Source organism: Engystomops pustulosus, chromosome 3, assembly GCF_040894005.1.
Source record: "Engystomops pustulosus chromosome 3, aEngPut4.maternal, whole genome shotgun sequence".
Taxonomy (NCBI): Eukaryota; Metazoa; Chordata; class Amphibia; order Anura; family Leptodactylidae; genus Engystomops; species Engystomops pustulosus.
The window spans coordinates 125,821,119-125,836,144 of record NC_092413.1 but is presented as its reverse complement, the minus strand read 5'-3'; the positions used below and the strand labels follow the sequence as shown (position 1 = coordinate 125,836,144).

Here is a 15,026-nt window from a genome sequence, read left to right as displayed (position 1 = left end):
CCACCACATTTAAAAAAATGTTTCCAGTTTTCCAGTACAAAGAATATTTAAGGGTTCCTCTAGAAATGTATAACTTTAGGAAGGCACTAAATAAAGGGCATGCAGGTGCAAATAGCCATGGAAAGTCATGACACCTAATTACTGATAGATTTCAGCAGAAAGGAATCCTGCCACTTTCTGAAAAATAATATCAACTCTTGATGGCCTGGAAAAAAGTTTCTTATTACCAAGGTGCCATACAAGAAACATCTCTTATAAGCTGTCTCAAGACCTTTGCAACTTTATGGCTAAAAGACACAGCCATGGTAAGTCTGTGAATCATGGACCGTATATTGAGCAGATTGACCAAAAGCAGGGTCGAGAACAGGATTCAGAGCATTATAAACTGCAGCACCAAACAGTAATCAAGATTGCTAGGATTATGAAGGGTGGTTTCAGAGAAAGAAAAATAAAGGTGCTAAGATGGTCCTGAAAGTCACCTGACCTGAATCCAATAGAAACTCTATAGCTCAGAGTTCACACAAGTGGCTCACATAACCTTTAGGATCTGAAGAGTATTTGTGTGGAAGAAAGGTCAAAAATCACACCTGAGCAATGCAACTAGTTTCTCCATACAGGAGGTGTCTTGAAGCTGTCATCACCAAAGGCCTCATAGAGTATTAAATACATTTCTGTAAGCATGTTCAATACTTTTAACCTCAGTATTACACATTATTTATTAAACATTTCACGTAAAAACCTAAAAAAAAAAATATATATATATAAATTTGGTGATGTGTTCAAAACATATTTCATGCTCTATAGCACTGAGTGCACTAACCCCAAAGAGAGTTCACAGATAACTGGATCTGCCACATATGGTCTTGTCAAGGCAGAATTAGGAAAACCTCAAAAAAGTGTGAAAGACTTCAGTGCAGCTCTATGAGAATCATTAGACACCTCATCAAAGGAATTTTTGGTAGGAATCCTGTAACTTCAAAGTCAGCTTCAGTAATTTGATAGCAGGGCTATCATGTTCTTGGACTGTCCCTGTGGATTGTCTGTTCTTACCACATTACAGGGAAAGCTAATATAACTGTTATCAGAGTTTAGCGATACTAGTAATGCAGAAAATATTGCCACTCTATCCACTAGAATTCACTGATTTCGCCCTGAAACTGAAGCTTTATTGTAAATCATATGACAAATGAATAGTTCATTGCCTCTGTTACTGTTATTTATAAGTCTATAGACCATCTACCTAGAAGAAGTGGCCTGTCTTACTGTTGCCAAAGTTTTCGCGCTCATTTTATCGTAAGAACGTGCAATGTCAGATACAAAGATTGATTGAACTACTGTTCATTTCAAGAACTTTACATAGACAATTTTATTAAGATGGATTCCTGACAATAAAAGTAGCCATTTGACTAGCACATATGAAATATGTCCTTATCATGAGGTTAGAGGATATGCTAACTTCATTGACAAAATATGCTCAGGTGATAGGTGATCCACAAAGTCAAATGCTGCAGAGACACCCAGGTGGATAAAAATGAAAAGTTTGGGTTTAGCATTAAAGGAAATCTACCAACAGGATGAAGGATTGTAAACCAAGCACACTTACATGCAGGTGTGTGCCCCCCTGTCAGAATCGGCTCTTCTTTTAGCTTCTTAAGCCTTAGATTTTATGAAAAAAATTCTGTAAATGAGCATTTGTATAATTTTTTTTTAGAAAAAAACCTTTTTATTCATAAAAAACAAGGTCCTAAGAAGCTGAAAGAAGAGCAGGTCCTTACAGTGGGGACACACACACCCGCATGTAAGAGTGCTTGGTTTACAATCCTTCAGATGTAGATGTCCTTTAAAAAGAGAGCAGTGAATTACATACAATGCAGAATTGTAATGCGTAAAGAAGAGGGTTAGCAGATAGATTAGGTTAGTCGAGAATAGACAAGGCATACCCGACTAATCGGTAGTAAACAGGGCAGGACAGGTCCAGGGTTTTTTGGTGTTTTTTTACTAATTGGATATGACTCTATGTTTTAAAGAGGGAAAGACACCATAAGAAAGAGAGAGGTTAAATGGTTACTTTATTAATAAACTAATGACCGATTTATATAGCATTTTTATGTCTTTTTACTGTGCTACTGTTTATTCTTCTATTTTATATATTTTAAAATATTATTAAATAAAGTGTCACATTCACTTTTTGAGTTGGCTAGAGGAAAAAATGGAAGTGTTTTTCTCAAATGGATCTAAACTATTTCATTAGTGAGATATAAATCTATCTTTGGGGCAGGAATTCTCTGGCTGTTCCTGCAGTCTTCTGTATCTGTTGCCTGGCCTGCACTATTGTTTCCTGACCTATTGCTAGGTTTCCTGACCACCCTCTCCTCCCTAATTATGTGCTGTGTTGCCTTCTCGTGTTTGACCTCAGTTTGCACCTCTTACTATTCTCTACTACTACTATATTATTAACTACTAATTTCTATGTAATTTCAAAAACAAAAGACTCTAATGCATTTTTTTTTCTACTCATTCAAGCCAAAAGTTGAATCGAGGCAGTCCCCAGGTAACATACAGGATAGGTTCTTTAAGTTCTTAAGTTGATTTTATATGCAGGTCGGAACAGGTATATTTTATAATAGTAATTCCAAACAAACAACATTTTTGTCCCTGTGACAATTGGATTTTCAAAATTTAATGGTGCCATGGGAACAAGGATTATCAATTTAAGCGTTAACACAGACACCTTACAGCTGATTATTGTAGCCTGAGACTAAAGTAAAGCATCCACAGAGCTTCACCAGAGATCATAGTGGGCATAGAGGTCTGTGTACAACCAGTAAGTGTAAGTCGTCGGTCCTTAACCCCTTAACGCTCTGCACCATAGCTCTACGGCACAGAGGTGCAGGGAATGTATGAAGAGGGCTCACGGGCTGAGTCCTCTTCATACAAGGGTGGGGGTTGTTGCATATTGCAGCAAACCCCCACCGCTAACAACCGTGGTCAGTGCTTGCACCGATCGGGGCCATTAACCCTTTCATTGCCGCCGGAAAAGTCGCCGGCAGCATTTAAAAGACGGCGGCACATGGGTGCCGCCATCCTCATTACGATCGTCGCGCCCTTGAACGTCATTGGGGGGCGGCGATCGGTCACCATGGTAGCCTCGGGTCTTCGTTTGACCCGGGGCTATCTGGCTTCTGCAGATTCATTACAATGAGCCAGTGGCTCATTGTAATGAATGAGCTGCAAAAATGCCATATATTGCAATACAGAAGTATTGCAGTATATGGTAGGAATGATCTGACCATTTAGGGTTAATGTACCCTAGATGGTCTAAGAAAAAAAAAGTGAAAAAAAAAAAAATTAATATAAAATATAAAAAATTCAAATCACCCCCCCTTTCCCTAGAACTGATATAAAACATAATAAACAGTAAAAATCACAGACACATTAGGTATCGCCGCGTCCCAAAATGCCCGATCTATCAAAATATAAAAACGGTTACAGCCGGCGGTGACCTCTGAGGCGGGAAATGGCGCCCAAATGTCCGAAATGCGACTTTTACACCTTTTTACATCACATAAAAAATGGAATAAAAAATTATCAAATTGTTTAACAGACCTCAAAATGGTAGCAATGAAAACGTTGGCTCATTTCGCAAAAAATGACACCTCACACATCTCCGTACAGCGAAGTATGAAGAAGTTGTTAGCGTCAGAAGATGGCAAAAAGATTTTTTTCTTTTTTGTACACATTCGTTTAATTTTTGAAAATGTATTAAAACACAATAAAACCTATATAAATTTGGTATCACCGCGATCACACCGAACCAAAGAATAACGCTGAGGTGTTATTTTGAGTGCACAGTCAAAGTTGTAAAAACTGAGCCCAGAAGAACGTGACGCATGCGCAGGTTTTTTTCAATTTTTCCACATTTGGAATTTTTTTTTCAGCTTCGCAGTACACGGCATGTTAAAATATATGATATTACAGGGCACAAAATAAGCCCTCATACAGGTCTGTACACATAAAAATGAAAAATTTATGGATTTTTGAAGGTGGAGAACGAGAAATGAGCCTTAAGGCCGGTGCCACACGTAGCGCTTTGTCTGCGCTTGCAAATGCAAACGCAGACAAAGTCGCGCCCACCGGGGAGGGCCTTGGCCCGATCGCATCGGCGTTCCTATGGAAACGCCTGCGATCGGGAACGAGCCGCTGGTGTTTCGCGTTAAATGCGTTCCCGATCGCAGGCGTTTCCATAAAAACACTGATGCGATCGGGCCGAGGCCCGCCCCGGGCGTTTGAAGCGCAGACAAAGCACTACGTGTGGCGCCGGCCTAAAGGGTTAAGTATTGAAAAATAAGAAAATTTAAAGCCACAATATTTCCCACAAACAATGTTAATGGGTTAAAACACTGATAGACAGAATCAGTGGAGTACAGTTACTTACAATGCCCTCTAGCATAATTTGCACCTTCTTTTCAGGTGCAACTCTTTTCAGTTAATTGATTTGTAAAAAAAAAAAAATGTTTATCAGAAATGCTTTTGTTCAGGGTAATGCATTTGTGCAATCTAAATGCCCCATTACAATTATTATTAGTACTGACATGTGGCAGTTTTCCAGTCTATAAGTGTCTATATTAAAACAACTAATAGTCAAGAGTGTCTTACTCCTAGAAAGCTATATGTCCTCATCCTCAGCTTGTATAGTGCAATAGTAATGTGGACAGTCCTCTAGTTGAAAGAACCAGCGGCACCAGTGGCGTAACTAGAAGCTGATGGGCCCCAGTGCAAAGTCTGTGCCAGGCCCCCGACTATAATGTATGGTTTATAGTGATAGTCTTCTCATATGGGAAAGTGACACCATAAGGGCCCCCTAAACCTCTTGGGCCCGGGTGCAACCGCAATCTCGGCACCCCCTCAAGTTACGCCCCCGAGCGGCACTCGCCATTAAAAATATTACTTCTTTATTTCATGTTTATTTCATGTTTATTTAAAACTCTCTGTCCTAAAGGCCCCCTGCTGTGGACTTTTTTAAATACCCCTTGGTTGAATGCATGGGTGAAGATGCTTATCATCTTTCTCCTTTCTATATATCTATCATCTTTCTAGTTATCTATCTCCTATATTTTGTCAATCTATCTTTATGTCTATTTATTTATCTTTATATCTTCTATTAACCTATCTATCTCCCGTCTATTATCTATCCATCTATCAATCAATCAATCAATCAATCTTCTATCTTTCTTCTTCCCTATCTATCTTCTATCATCTACCTAGCTATCTATATATAATCTACTTTATATTTATGCATCTATAAATCTATCAGTTATCTATAAATCTATGTCGTCTTTCATATTTATCTTCTATAATTAACCTAACTATCCTCTGTCTATCTCATATAAAATTCTCCTACAGCCCTATATTACAGATACTTACCATACTACTGTTTGTAACTTCATGGTGTTATTATTGTGCAGGGCTAAATGGAGCCTCTTACTGAATGTGACTGGTCATAAAATAGTTTTATTTTGGGGCCCCACTTTTAGTTTTTCCCAGGGCCCCACTTTGTCCTGACCTTATTAACACCACTGATGCTCCTAGTTGGAATTAGTGTTATATCATCTGGATGACAAATGCCAACCAGACTAAAAGTATAATGACCCAAACCAGGGAATGTCAATGGAATCTACAGTGTTATAAATATGAGTCATTAGACCCACAATCTGACCAGGATATGCGAACATAATACAGTCCATATAACAGTGACAAAGTATGTGCATCTGAATCGTATACAGTGTAGTCATATAATTGTTGTCTCGTCATAATTCAACATGTAACACTTTTTTAAAAAGTAACAAGAATTTAGTATCCAAGTGGATATTCTTTAAAAAAAAAACATAAAACATTAATTAACATTTAGTTCAGTGACAACATAGTAAAGGACCGGCTGCATGTGGCAGGTAATGGGCTCAGCAGGAGCCCCTCTCTCCACACCATATGCCTCAGCACGTGTCCCCGGGTGTGCACATTCACACCCCGCCATGTGGAGGGAGGGACTGCAGCAGACAGGCGTCAGCATATAATGACAGGAGCCGCACTACTACACAGCAAGGTGATCAGAGGAAGCCATGGACTCGCAGCACAGCACAGGGCACACTGCGGGCACTGCCAGGTCTGCCACACACAACTCTTACCTGCTATTCTGGGGCGGAGGGGATGGCTGCTAAATGCTAAGACCTCTTGTGTCATTTTCTAGGTGTGAGACAATGTGGAGACCATGGAATACACCATCAGTAGTCGCACAAAGCCTGCAGCAGGTAAGACATAAGCTCATGGAATGGAAGCTCTGGATTTGGGTTACCTTGGGCTATAGTAACCATTAGGGATTCCCACAGAGACAGGCATTTCTGGAGATCCTTCCCTAAAGGATTATAGCCATGTCTTTACATGCAAGGCTAGGTTGGCAAACATGTCCTTCTCATATTATTTTTTTATTTTGCTGTACATTTGCAGTTATTTTAGATCATTTAGAAAGTGTCTAAATTCCTAATCATCCTAGTTGTGAGGGTTTTTACAAATGGTTCTGTATAGTATTCTGCAGATTTACCTTATGGTGTATTATGGCTGTATTGTCACAGTGAGAAATCCAATTCACTAATCCGAATGATATTTCTGCCTTATACAGATGATGGGGGCATTTATTATTGACTTTCCACCAGTTTTTTTATGCGTCATATTTATTGAGCTATAATATTGCTGCTTTTTCCTACGCTTCTAGTTTCCCAAAATTTTAGCACAATTTTAGGCGCTCAGTTAGAGCTGCAAAAAACTGGTCTACCAAGTTCTATTTCACCTTAGTTCAGACCATTTTCGGTTGTACGCCAATTCATTAACCCCTTGCACCACAGTCTAACATCCCAGTTAAAATTTTTGCACTATTTGTGCACCAAAAACAGACTCTGCGTCAAAATTGATGAATGCACCCCCGACTTGTCTAACAAATGATGATTCCGTTTACATTATTATATGGTTTTAGATAACCGTACAAATATCTATTTTTGTGTTGCTAGTTTATGCAGCTTATAAGTAGTTGAAGTAGTTGAAGTTGAAACATCTCTCTCAGTTATGGGTGTCATAAGCATAAAGTATATATCAGAAAACACTCCAATATAAGCCCCTTTCACACTGACGTTGTGGTGGCGTTTATCCGGCCACAATTTATGCCCCCATAGAGCCCTATGGCGTCCGGGCCACCACGGTACCATACCTTGCACTGGAAATAGATAGAGCATTCTTTTATCTTTCCATGTGATGCCATGCCTCACTATTCCTCTCTAGAGCATGTGTGAATGTACCCAGGTATTAAGTTACTTGTGTATTCTGTTTGTGTACTGAAACATTTATTTTTATTAAGAGTTGGTGCTTAATTCTGGGATCTTGATATTGAGGATCTCCCTTTAGAATAGGGAGGGAGCTGATGTGGTTCCCATAGATCAGGTAGCATAAACAGCATTCCCTGTGAATCATATTATATCTCAGCAAGATGTTTCCTTTGTAATGTAAACTTATGCAATTTCTCTTCTTTCTTATCCATAGGCATCAACGTTAACTCAGGGCCCATTGAATGACAAAGATAAAATGCAAGCCTTTCAGCACCCTGTTAAGTAAGTGTCTGCGAGATAAATTAATTTTTTGCTGTAGTAGATTTTTATAGTTAAGAAATAGGGATAAAACTGGCTATTTATGTGTCATTGTTCAGCATATTTAACGCTTATACCAAGATATTTGGTTTATAAGATGATTTAAATTTTAAAATGATGTTACAGTAAAGTACTGAAAACCCCTTGGGCAATTGTAATACATCCCATAGTACTTACTATGACAGCTAAAGGTGCCAATCTGCTCATCACTGCTGCCAAATCTGCTTTATTATGGATGAGTGGCGAGGTGCTATAGGTAATCAGTACTGTTATATATCTAGAAACAATGTAATAGCAACTGGTCTTTATTTTTACAGGCTTTTCTGGCCAAGGTCCAAGTGTTATGACTTCTTGTATCAGGAAGCGGAGGAACTGCTCAGAAACTTTCCGGTTCAGGCTACCATCTCCTTCTATCAGGAATCAGACAGCAGTGCTTCTGAGGATGAGGAGGATTATTAGAAACTGCACCTATTGGTCCCTGCTCCAAACCAGAGATAAACATTTAATCAACCACAATATTGGCCAGATCCAGGATAGTCCTGACATTCCAGAACAACAGGATGGACTGAGCTCAGAAAGTCTACATATTTTTATTTTAGGTGAATTGGCGACGATTGCAGCACTGTTAGCACACTTCGTTTAATTCACTGTTATGAAATCTTTGTACATATGGACATAACACTGTATCTATCACTAATCGTACCAAAAATCTGTACATACTGTGTGTGTATCCTTATTACTCCTCACTGGACATCTCACTGGACATATCTACCTCACTGGACTGTAGCTCAGGAAGTAAGGAGTTATATGTGTCATAAATGTTTAAATATGTACAAAATTGTAACTTAATCAGTGTCTTTGAAAAAATATGTACTTTTTCCTAATTACACTGTGATTCCTCAAAACATTACTTAGAGAACTTAATTTTAGAACATACATAACCCAGTTTGTTCAGGACATTTACATTTCTCTGTGTAGTTTATTATTGTAGTTTATCTTTACTTAACCAATCCATGTGCCAACATTGTTTACACAGTGGGCAGAAGCAACTACAAGCTATAGTAGGGTATTTTGTGCATATCCTAAAATGAGAGCTGCCTGGTAAAAGATCCTGTTTATTTTAGTGCTTGACTCATGAAGTTTTTTTATACATCTAGATCTATGCTGTGTATGACATGTTCTACTCCAAGCACTTTATGCATGCATGTATATACTTATTTATTTTATATCTATATTTTTTATGTATTTTGTAAGATTCTATTTATAATAAAAGTAAAATATTTTAAAGCTTTGAAATTGAAAGCCTCCTAGATTATATCCTGTCTCGGCTACAAACATATATATACATTTATACTTTATACACTTATGACACGGCTGGTATCAAATGCAATTGATTTTGTGAGCACCGTGGTAGGGCCTCACCTCAGAGCCTCTATACAGCACCCTCTGAATGACGCAGGTAGTGTGAGGATATCATTGTGCCACCTGCATCATTTTCTATCATTTAGGGGCACCGCAAGCATATATTATTTGGAGGCATGGTATATATATATATATATATATATATATATATATATTTTATTCTGGCACTTCGAGGATGAACTAGTGCCAGATGAACTATTTGATCTTAAAAACGGGTCTAGTTTATTCCAGCATTAAAAGAACACACCAGAAAGGGTGCACAACTGGATCAACACATTGCAATGCCACAACATTTTCGTCATGTTGACTAAGAAATTGGGGCACATTTACTTAAAAATTCGGACAGTTTACTAAAAGTGCATTGTCTGTCTATAAAGCTGGGGGAGCGAATCACAGAAATTATTATTCTGGGGCTTCCCTGCAATGGACCAACAGAGTTCACCATCTCTATTTGTGGTGCACCTTTAACATAGGTTGTGCAACACAATTTGAAAGTTAAATAAGGCGCTCGGTCCGAATACGCCGGATCATCCAATGGCACCCCTAATTTATGTCGCATTGAAGCCAGCGCAGCCGTGCCACAAAAGGGTCACGTGCGACACAATCTCAGTGCAGACACTTCTTAACTACCTGTGCAAGCCGTGAAGCCATGAAGAACGGGCACGGTTTGAAAAAAGTGCACAGTGCGACCCTCAGTAAATGAGCCCCATTGTGGTGTTGAAATGCATCAATCTTATTGTGCACCTTTTAATACTGGAATAAGCGTGTTTTAAATATCCAAAAGAGCTGGAAATGAGTGCTGAGTTTTGTTTATTTTGCAGTTGTTGTATCCATGGGCTTTGGATTTTACCTCCACGTGAGGGATCCACAGGTCGAGAAGTTTGGGAGAGCTGGCCAATTACCAATAGGTGACTCTGTTTTTTTCTATGTACTGAGGTTGGTCTAGTGCTGTTTATGTGCTGTGGATCGTTAAAGCAATAGTGACAAAAACCTGATCCCATAAAGCCTCAATCATTGTCATATACTCATTTTATCTGTAATGCACAGGAATAATGTCTCTCCCTCCATAGATAACTGGTATGTACTGGATAAAGACTGATTTTTTTCACATGGAAGGAGCAGCAGAGGTTTATTTGTAAAAAAAAAGGTAAAAGTTCGCTATGGGGCCTATATAGAAACAGAAATTCCACAGCACTCCTTGTTGTATTCGGTGGTGCCAAACTAGGGTCCCAGCCCCGTATACATATAGAAGTATCGGTCGTGATGACCTTCATCAAATGCGGATTCTGAGACCAGAACGCGGCTGCCATTCAGCCTAGGTCCCGAGCGGGAAGGAGCTAATATGCATTTGATTACCTAAAACGGACTGAGTGCCAACTTCTATACTTCGCTATGGGGCCTAGTCATTACTGGCTGTTTACTGCTTTTTCTTAGGTCCCATTCACACTGTCGTTGTAGGGAACATATACACTCACCGGCCACTTTATTAGGTACACCTGTCCAACTGCTCGTTAACACTTAATTTCTAATCAGCCAATCACATGGCGGCAACTCAGTGCATTTAGGCATGTAGACATGGTCAAAACAATCTCCTGCAGTTCAAAACGAGCATCAGTATGGGGAAGAAAGGTGATTTGAGTGCCTTTGAACGTGTCATGGTTGTTGGTGCCAGAAGGGCTGGTCTGAATATTTCAGAAACTGCTGATCTACTGGGATTTTCACGCACAACCATCTCTAGGGTTTACAGAGAATGGTCCGAAAAAGAAAAAACATCCAGTGATCGGCAGTTCTGTGGGCGGAAATGCCTTGTTGATGCCAGAGGTCAGAGGAGAATGGGCAGACTGGTTCGAGCTGATAGAAAGGCAACAGTGACTCAAATCGCCACCTGTTACAAACAAGGTAGGCAGAAGAGCATCTCTGAACGCAAAGCACGTCGAACTTTGAGGCAGATGGGCTACAGCAGCAGAAGACCACACCGGGTGCCACTCTTTTCAGCTAAGAACAGGAAACTGAGGCTGCAATTTGCACAAGCTCATCGAAATTGGACAGTAGAAGATTGGAAAAACATTGCCTGGTCTGATGAGTCTCGATTTCTGCAGCGACATTCGGATGGTAGGGTCAGAATTTGGCATCAACAACATGAAAGCATGGATCCATCCTGCCTTGTATCAACGGTTCAGGCTGGTGGTGGTGGTGTCATGGTGTGGGGAATATTTTCTTGGCACTCTTTGGGCCCCTTGGTACCAATTGAGCATCGTTGCAACGCCACAGCCTACCTGAGTATTGTTGTTGACCATGTCCATCCCTTTATGAGCACAATGTACCCAACATCTGATGGCTACTTTCAGCAGGATAATGCGCCATGTCATAAAGCTGGAATCATCTCAGACTGGTTTCTTGAACATGACAATGAGGTCACTGGACTCAAATGGCCTCCACAGTCACCAGATCTCAATCCAATAGAGCATCTTTGGGATGTGGTGGAACGGGAGATTCGCATCATGGATGTGCAGCCGACAAATCTGCGGCAACTGTGTGATGTCATCATGTCAATATGGACCAAAATCTCTGAGGAGCTTCCAGCACCTTGTTGAATCTATACCACGAAGAATTGAGGCAGTCCTGAAGGCAAAAGGGGGTCCAACCCGTTACTAGCATGGTGTACCTAATAAAGTGGACGGTGAGTGTATATGTCCCCATAGAGTGGTACGGCCCACCAGAGGCCGTGCGCTGAGTACACGCATATGCAAGGCTGGATTAAGGTTGGTGGGGCCCCTGGTTGTCCAGGGACAGGGAATATCAATCACTATATACTGTTCCCCAGCAATAACTATATACAGCCTCCCCAGTATTCACTATATACAGCCCCCAGACATCACTATATACTGTACAGTTCCCAGCAACCACTATATACAGCTCCCTCCAGCAACCACTATATACAGCTCCCTCAGTAATCACTTAATACAGCCCCAGTAATCACTATATACAGTCCCCGAGCAATCACTATATACAGTCCCCGAGTACTCACTAAATACAGTCCTCCAGTAATCCCTATATACAACCCCCAGAAATCACTGTATACAGGTCCCAGTAATCACACTATAATTACTGTATATACCCCCTATAATAACTATATACACCCCCTATAATAACTATATACAGCCCCCCTATAACTATATAAAGTCCTCCTTTAACAACTATATACAGCCTCCCTATAATAAATAACTATATGCAAAGTCCTATAGCTAATATTTACATCCCCCCATGATAAATATATACAGACCTAGGTTAAATAATAAAAATGTACGCACCTTCCATCTTTCTCCCGATGCGCACCGACCTCCTTCCCTTCCATTGCAGAGTCAGGATACTAGTGGATAGCAGATGTAAACAGATGCAGGGAGCCACCATCTTTGTTTATATTTGATTGTCTATGGCAGAGCAGGGGACTAATTGTTCCCTCGCTCTGCCATAGACTGAAGTCGGGGCCCATCGGCAGGATTCGGCCCAGGGAGCCCAGACCCAAATACACTGTTGGCGATTCGGGCAGTCATGCGACCGCCTGAATCGCCCACATTTGGTGGGGGCCCCTTTGAGGGCAAAGTGGTGGGGGCCCCAGGTGCCCACCTGTAGTCCGACCCTGCAGGTATGGCACTGTACCGTGCACAGGGAAAAGATAAAGCACTCACCACCTTCAAAAATCTATAACTTCTTTATTTTTCCACATAAAGAGCTGTGTGATGGCTTATTTTCTGCGTAACAAATTGCACTTCATAGTGACGGCATTGAATATTCCATGCCGTGTACTGGGAAGCGGGAAAAAAATTCCAAATGCAGTGAAAATGGTGAAAAAACACATTTGCAACGTTTTCTTGTGGGCTTGGATGTTACGGCTTTCTCAGTGCTCTTCTGCCTACCTTGGTTGTAAAGGGTGGTGATTTGAGTCACTGTTGCCTTTCTATCAGCTCGAACCAGTCTGCCCATTCTCCTCTGACCACTGACATCAACAAGGCATTTCCACCCACAGAACTGCCGCTCACTGGATGTTTTTTCTTTTTTGGACCATTCTCTGTAAACCCTAGAGATGGTTGTGCATGAAAATCCCAGTAGATCAGCAGTTTCTGAAATACTCAGACCAGCCCTTCTGCCACCAACAACCATGCCACGTTCAAAGGCACTCAAATCGCCTTTCTTCCCCATACTGATGCTCGGTTTGAACTGCAGGAGATTGTCTTGACCATGTCTACATGCCTAAATGCACTGAGTTGCCGCCATGTGATTGGCTGATTAGAAATTAAGTGTTAACGAGCAGTTGGACAGGTGTACCTAATAAAGTGGCCGGTGAGTGTATATATATATATATATATACACAGGGAAAATCATTTATTACTTAGGAGGACAGTGTTATCATGCAAGAGACACTATACTGCAAGTGACTATTGTTAGGGGAGATGTATTTTAGTGTGGGGATGTGCTGCAAGAAAGTGAATACATTTGGGGATCAATTCTATGATAATAATTCACATCCAGGAGAAATTTGCTATGAAGTTCTGGACCATTTGGAGAAGATCATCACCTTAAAGTTGCTAGATACCATCTCTTTCTGTGTTTGATCAGTACTGCAGTAATTGACTAACTTCCGAGTCCGAGGCTAGCTATATCAATTAATGAATTGTGACGATAAATCATAACAAAATTATTATTTTGTGACAGTTTCATGTACTTTTAACATGAAACTACCAATAAATAACATATTTGTTATTAATTCAATAAATAATAATTTTGTGATGAATTATTGGCACAATTCCTTAATTGATCGGAAGGCCGTGTCACAAATGCATCACAGCTGTGTGATGGGCGCACCATCTATTCACACCTTTATATTGTACAAGTTTCATTGACTTGTCAGTACTTGTTTCTTTCTTATCCATATGACCTTACATTGACAGAAGCAATAATCCTGTCAGTGCTGCAGCAAAAGGAGCAAAAGGGGCAGATGAAGCCTTGTGTCCCACTGCACGTGTCTGGCTTACATGAAGTGCGTCCATTCACACCTCACCATGTGTACACACAGTCCACAGAGCTGCCAATGTTCACACCTGAAGCCTTGTAATGGGGAGGACTTTGGCAGGGTATAGAGTAGACCCGTTACAGATCTCATCTCTGAATGACAAGCCCTAAGTATAAGAGGAATGAATGATTGACAGTGACTAGTCTTATTTTTTTTATTATATAATTTATTATATCATTCATTATTGTCATATTAAGCGTTGCTCAATACTGTTATCTTACTTTACTTTTCTGTTCATTAACATGTACAGTCATATTTTGCCTACAGAATATTCCCTGTGTCACCAAAACAGAACATAGCAAAAATTACATCAGTACGACTCGGGCAAGACTTGAGACACCTGTATTTATAATGACTGGAAGCAAAGGTCCCGAGGGACAACCAATCTAAACTTACTAACTCTTATTAACAAAGGTACTAAGAAAAGACTAAGGCTCCTTCCACACTCACGTTGCAAATCATGTCAGAGTCTGATCAGGGTGCGATCAGGGTTTGGTCAGTGAAAAACTGACATTTTGCATCAGAGTTCAATCAGTTTTTAGTCAGAGTTTGTTCAGTGTCTCAGTTTTTCATGCGCATTTTCAATGCAATTTCAATGCGTTTTTCACGCACAGATAATGCGCGTGAAAAGGACTCAGGACTGAGGTCTATCTTCTCTATGGCAATTGATGCGTGAAAAACGCATTGCACTTGCACGTGTCTCAGAGTGCAGTGCGTTTTAGATGCATCTCCATAGACTTATATGTTGTGTTTTTCACGTGCGTGACTTGCGAAAGTAGACCATGCTGAGATTCAAACGCGCGTTAAAAAAAACAGCGCGTGTGTGCGTGAAAAAAATGCAAGTC

The 15,026-nt window shown here is 40.3% G+C and overlaps 1 protein-coding gene across 1 annotated transcript in view; it reads left to right on the top strand.

Moving 5' to 3' along the window:
- The window catches only part of LOC140120551 (protein ripply2.1-like), a 28,887-nt gene extending 19,997 nt beyond the window's left edge, over positions 1 to 8,890 (top strand). The window contains exons 2-4 of the mRNA XM_072139551.1: positions 6,245 to 6,305; positions 7,585 to 7,652; positions 8,006 to 8,890. Of these exons, the coding sequence (XP_071995652.1) occupies positions 6,255 to 6,305; positions 7,585 to 7,652; positions 8,006 to 8,147 (261 nt within the window). The 5' untranslated portion in view covers positions 6,245 to 6,254 and the 3' untranslated portion in view covers positions 8,148 to 8,890. The remainder of the gene's footprint in view (positions 1 to 6,244; positions 6,306 to 7,584; positions 7,653 to 8,005) is intronic.
- Positions 8,891 to 15,026: the final 6,136 nt, after the last annotated feature.